Raw genomic sequence first — 5,928 nt, 5'->3', positions numbered from 1 at the left:
AATACATTCTTATTCTATGAAATAGTCAAAGAAGAATAATAAATTAAAAAAAAGAGTTGAGTCTAACTCATGAACTACAAAAAAACACTATATATAACTTTTATTAGAACAAAAATAATTATATAAATTAATTATTATTATTAAGTTAATTTTTTCTTATTTATGTTATATATCATATATTTGCCGTGATTAAATAAGCCATTATCATATTATTCATGAATCATAGATTTTTGTTTTAATTTTTTAAGGTAGATATCAATATCAACTTGCCGGAAATTATGATTAATTTAAAATTATATTACAATGATTAAAAATTAAAATTATTGACAATTAACATAATTATGTATTAAATGCTATTTTTTTTAACAAAGATAGGATGACTCGAACCCACGACTTCTTAAATGAGTATGGGGAGACTATGCCATTTGAGCTATAACTCATTGGTGTATTAAATGCTAATTTGATGTATAATGATTGATAATTAACATAATTATGTAGAAAATAAAACATAACAACTAAAATTAAATTTGTTAACTAATTTAAGCTAGGTAGACAATGTTTTGTAATTATTTTAGCATTTAATTATTGATATCTATCAATGAACGAAAATTAGAATTGTATCAATATAATTAAAATGATTAAAAATATTTTCGATTGATAATTGGTTTAATAATGCATTAAATATTGATTTTATATAATTATAATAAAAATATTTTTTTAAATAAATTTAGAAGCGAGAATAGTACTTTTATTTGGAAGGAAAAATAAATTCATGAAGAATTAACACCTCACTTTCATTAGTTGATAATGCATTAAATATTGATTTTATAAGATTATAATAAAGATATTTTCCTAAATTAGTATAATCATGCATTATTCATTTAATGCTAATTATAATATAATTATAATAAAGATATTTTTCTAAAATAAATTTAGAAGAGAGAATAGTATTTTTATTTTGGAGGAAAAAATAGTTGATGAAAAATTGCACCTCACTTTAATTAGTTGGGAGAAAATCCAGTTTTAGTATATTAAGTAGATCATAATATAATTAGAATGAATAAAAATATCGATGATTGATAATTAGTTTAATAATACAATTGAAGTAACAATTTAAATTTCTCTAAAATTAATTTAATCAAATACTAATATTAAAACTAAATTACTTAAATAATATTTAATCTATTCTAGCCCTTAGACACATATAGATTAGAGTTATTCTCGTAACGATAACCAAGTGAAACAACATCGTAAGTTCAAATATTTAGAATTCGTGAAAATTCAAACCATCCCCATGTTAAATAAGTTTCATCATCTGCTATCCTTGCAATGTGACAAGGTATAGAATTGCCACACCGAGAAACTAAATTGACCCTTATTTCCCTCAATGGCATTGCATTAATGCAAAAGAAGGCCCGTAATTTTTGAAAAAAATCACAATATGTTATAAAATTATTTTAATAACGAAAAAGTTAAAATAAGAAAATTTAAATATATTACCAATCATTGAAATTGCGTCTCCGAGTTTAACACGAATTTACCAAAACTGAACTTAAATTGAGGAAATTCAATCTCATTATGTACTCCACTTCGAAGATTTTCGGGCAGACATAGAAAGCATGGAGGGGATGGAACTTAAACTTGACCTACGAAGTTCTGTGGAAACAATTCCTCAATAAAAAATCGAGCTCCTCCCAAGAAAACTAACTTTACCCATATTCCATTAGGTTGGTCATAATATGTGAGTAGATCTAACTATCTTTTGTTAAAATAGAGTTTATTGCCCCTTTTCTGGATGCTTACATCCATGTAGTTAGAACCTGAATCAGTGAATACAACTCGATGAGGTATTTCATGGATGTGATGCATTATAAATGATTGCGGCAAAAGACAATCGCATTGGAACATTAGACGAAAAGAATAAGTTGGAGTAAGAACAATCATAAATTATCAAAAGAATAATATAATAGAATGAGTATATAAAAAATACTATAAAAATTATAAATTGTACCTTAAAAGGATCACCTTCGATGAGAAACAAAGAATAAATTTTTATTCTATGAAGTAAATTGGTTATTTTTAAATTAATTTTATATTATTTACGTTATATATCGTATATTTGTTTTGTTAATATAATAAGATTTTATCATAATTTTTTTTTATCATGATTAGAATAACCGGTGCCATTATCACTACAAGAAATACCATTAAAATCGACGGTCAAATCGATGGTTAGGTTGCCGATAATATTAAAAATCGACGGCAAAATCAACAGTGGATGAGGTCACTATTAAGCTTGTCGATTTTTCAAAATTTTAAAAAAATCGACGACTTACCAGGCCGTCGATAATAATTCATTAAAATCGACAATCTTCTCGTTTATAATATGAATTTGAGAATTTTACCTAATTAATAAAATCGACAGTTTTGCCGTCGATATTATTATATAAAATCGATATTGTTTTCGTCGATATTTAATTCAATAAAATCGACAAAAGAGCCGTCGATTTAATTATTAAAATATTGACAAGTTCGTTGTCTATATTTTTTTTTCTTTTGTCTATTTTAAATTTAAAAAGCGACAACTTTACCATCGATTTTAATAGCCACATTTTTTTAATTATTTTTTATTTGAAAAATAGTAAACAATTAATACAAATAAAATTTTAAATATCAAAATAAAATTTATACAAAAGATAACAAGATAAATAAACTTTTAAATATTTAAAATGATAGTTTATAGTATATATTAGAGTATAATTCAACTCTTTACACTATAAAAGGCTTTTTAGGGGGCTTGACTTCCATACCTGCAAACACATAACAAATGAATCACAACTCAAGATCTAAGACAACATTTGCAAGCAAAACAAGTGCAGCAGCAGAACATCACGAAGAATATAAGAAGTACCTCTGATGGATCACGGAGAGAGTAAACTGCATTGCTTTCTTTTGGCGCTGAAGACACCAAGATCCCATAACCTTTATTTTCCTCCCTCAAAACCTGTTAGAATAAAAATGAATTCATTTTAGATCACTATTCAACCAAACCACCAGAGTAAATGGAAAAGAAAGGTGGACATAAAAGCGCTCATTATTACCTTAAATGTATCTTCATCTGTTCTGTCATCTCCAATATATATAGGAAACACATCATCACAATTGCTAAGCCCTGAAAAATGATAAATTTTTATATCAGTTATTAATGTGAAAACAAAGAACTTTGATTTTCAAGAAAGGGGATAGAACTCACCAAGTGACGCGAGCAAAAACGTGACTGCTTTTCCCTTATCCCAGTCAATCATTGGGTGGACCTCTAAGACCTGAAAAATAGTGAAGTAGACATTACGACGAAGAAAACTCCATCCCAAAGATCCGTCACAGTTAAATCCCCCAAAGCAAGAGTAGAAAGATTCACTCAAAGATATACCTTGCGCCCATGAGTTAGTTGAAAACGTGGATAGCCCTTCAGAATATCATGGACAATCTGCCCCACCAAATCCCAACTTTGCATATTAAATTGAGAGAAGAAAATTATTAACAAGTCTCTGGAAGAGCAAAATAATTAAGCAGAAATGATGCTCCATTATCATGTAATGATACTGCTAACTGTGGTCTATCTCATTAGAGGACGAGAGACTGTACCTTATCATCTACATTGCGGTAATGTACACACACACAAAATTTATTGTTTTCAACTTTTGCTCCTTTAATATCTTTTGTACTCTCAACAAGAGATTCAAACACCTGTCAAAACAAAATCCAATCAGGATATAGCATCTTAACAAAGTAAAAAAAACCAAAATGCAAATAATGATGGTATTTTTGAAATATGCATACCTCATCAATCAGGGGCAAGAACTCAGCAGCAGGTTGGAATAAATTAACTTCCTTACCCTGTCATGTTAAAGATAATCATGAAAACTATTTATAAGAAAGCTTGAGAAGAAAAATGAGATTAGTACATATGGACTACAAAACCTCATTACCAGTAGACCTAATGGTGCAATTAGGGTGGTTATCAGGTACAGCCTGCCTGACAGGACCAATGATGTCCATAACATGACTACCAGCATAATAGAGTTCTGTTAGTCCTATAAATTCATATACCTGAGCCAATAGGGTGAAATAAAAGTTAAAATCAATACCAACATATCAAGAAATAAAGCTAATACAATATTCAGTTCATGTAAAGCATGTCAAGAAGGTAAATTCATAAGCAATTACTCTGTGTGCTCAAAACCTAAAATAGAGAGCAAAATCTTTAGTAAAACACAAGACTCAATGCAATTTAACTGAATAGGTAATCACAATATCTAGAGCATATATATTCATGTAAAGCAATTTAGCTTTTCCCGGTAATTAAGGTTGCGCATTAAAGTTCCTCCATGTACGAGATCTGTTCTTAACCCCTTCAGATACCATTTTGGGAAGTAAACTCAATCATTAAAAGGTTGAAGCCTCAGAATAGCAAAGGCAACAAATAAAATAAATGCACTCAAAATGTTTATGGCAGTTGCTAGCGCAATATCAAAAAGTGTAGCCATCTTCTTTCCTCTCTAAAGTTGATGCACCTCTTCCTCTAGACAAATTTAAGAGAAATTTAAAAAGTTGGTTTCATCAACACACAAATAATCTAAACCAATTTCTCAGTGGAAATACCAAAAGATCATGCTTTTTTCCATAAAACATAAGGTTACATGAATACTATTTTTAAATTATGTTTACCGCTTTCTGTTATCAGATTGCCTGAAAAAACAAATTCAACATGGCTATGGCCAAAATAGACACAAGAAGAAAGTCCTTTTTTGTTTAAAAATGCACCAATACCCAAAATCACATCAAATCGCTTGAAATTGCATTCTAAGGTAAGAGTGGCATTTAGTAATATTGATTATGTTATTTTGAAGAAAAAATAGCAAACTTTTATCACCTTAAGTTAGTTGAAAGTATTGTGAACAAATTAAACAAAATCATGAAAAAATGAGGAAGCTTGACATACTTGTAGAAATTCTTTCTCTCTAGAAGCTTTCCATTGCCGAAACTGTTCTGATTCTTGTTTCTAGATTCCACATTAACAACAGCAAAATAAACAACAAGCTGGTAAATCTAAAGAATAAATTCACCAAAACAAATTTCAAATCAAATAGAAACCCTACCAAACCACATTGATCAGCAAAAAAGATGAAAAATAGGTAAATCGAATGTCCAAATCAAGAAGAATTGATTATGATAACTAGGTTTCAGTAATATTGATGCGATTGTTATTGACAAGCGCAAATTCAAAATTCCATGATGACAATAGTAGATACAAAAACTGAAAAATAAATATAATAATCAGAAAGAGATAGAAAGGAACTTACAAGAAGCTGTGATGGCGACGGGCTCATAGCGACGGCGACTGGCAAAGATGTTGCAAACACGAATCTGTGAAAGAAGAAGAACTTACATGCAGATTCACAAATCACAATGTGATAGAGTGATAGAGAGAGAGAGAGTGTGCGAGAGAGAGAGAGGAACTTACATGAAGAGTATGGCGCGGTGGCAGGCTTGGCGGGGGAGTTTTGTCGATTTTAATTAAAATAAAAATCAACACTTTAGCCGTCTAATTTATATAATAAATCTACACCGTTTATCCAATTTTAGAAAGAAATCTCAATCATCTAAATTTATCGATGGTAAAAGCTGTCGACATTATAATTATTAAAATAGACAACCAGCCATCGATTTTAATGAAAAAAATTTTGCCCACCATTTCGTCGATAATGTAACGATAAAATTAAGGTGTTAGAAGGTTGCCAAAATAATAGACGACATGGTCGTCGATTTTAATATTTTATTTTTAATAATTTCTTTTTCATTTTATCGACGACAAGCCGTCGAAAATTATTGACGAAAAATCTGGACGTCGATTTTTAGCGTCGATAA

The 5,928-nt window shown here is 29.3% G+C and overlaps 1 protein-coding gene and 1 long non-coding RNA gene across 2 annotated transcripts in view; both read right to left on the bottom strand.

Moving 5' to 3' along the window:
* LOC110268787 overlaps nt 382-5,928 on the bottom strand; it is a 21,292-nt gene continuing 15,745 nt past the window's right edge. The window contains exon 3 of the long non-coding RNA XR_002357254.1: nt 382-436. This is a non-coding gene — a long non-coding RNA (uncharacterized LOC110268787). The remainder of the gene's footprint in view (nt 437-5,928) is intronic.
* On the bottom strand, nt 2,815-4,155 carry LOC107627061 (trehalose-phosphate phosphatase A-like). The gene is made up of 7 exons (XM_021115693.1): nt 3,982-4,155; nt 3,841-3,897; nt 3,646-3,747; nt 3,431-3,508; nt 3,254-3,323; nt 3,102-3,172; nt 2,815-3,004 (listed from the first exon to the last, which is right to left on the bottom strand). Exons 1-7 carry the CDS (start codon nt 4,057-4,059, stop codon nt 2,840-2,842), a joined length of 621 nt encoding a protein of 206 aa, XP_020971352.1. The 5' UTR covers nt 4,060-4,155; the 3' UTR covers nt 2,815-2,839.

This window comes from Arachis ipaensis, chromosome B02, assembly GCF_000816755.2.
Source record: "Arachis ipaensis cultivar K30076 chromosome B02, Araip1.1, whole genome shotgun sequence".
NCBI classification, from domain to species: Eukaryota; Viridiplantae; Streptophyta; class Magnoliopsida; order Fabales; family Fabaceae; genus Arachis; species Arachis ipaensis.
This window is presented reverse-complemented; position numbering and strand designations above follow the sequence as displayed.

What these genes read in the sequence shown, in the direction of transcription:
- LOC107627061 (XM_021115693.1), bottom strand. Translation starts at nt 4,059, where the DNA reads ATGGACATCATTGGTCCTGTCAGGCAGGCTGTACCTGATAACCACCCT. An exon ending in TTAGGTCTACTGGTAATGAG is followed by an intron (nt 3,898 to 3,981) that starts GTTTTGTAGTCC and finishes TTAACATGACAG; the next exon opens with GGTAAGGAAGTTAATTTATT. An exon ending in AACTAACTCATGGGCGCAAG is followed by an intron (nt 3,324 to 3,430) that starts GTATATCTTTGA and finishes ACTATTTTTCAG; the next exon opens with GTCTTAGAGGTCCACCCAAT.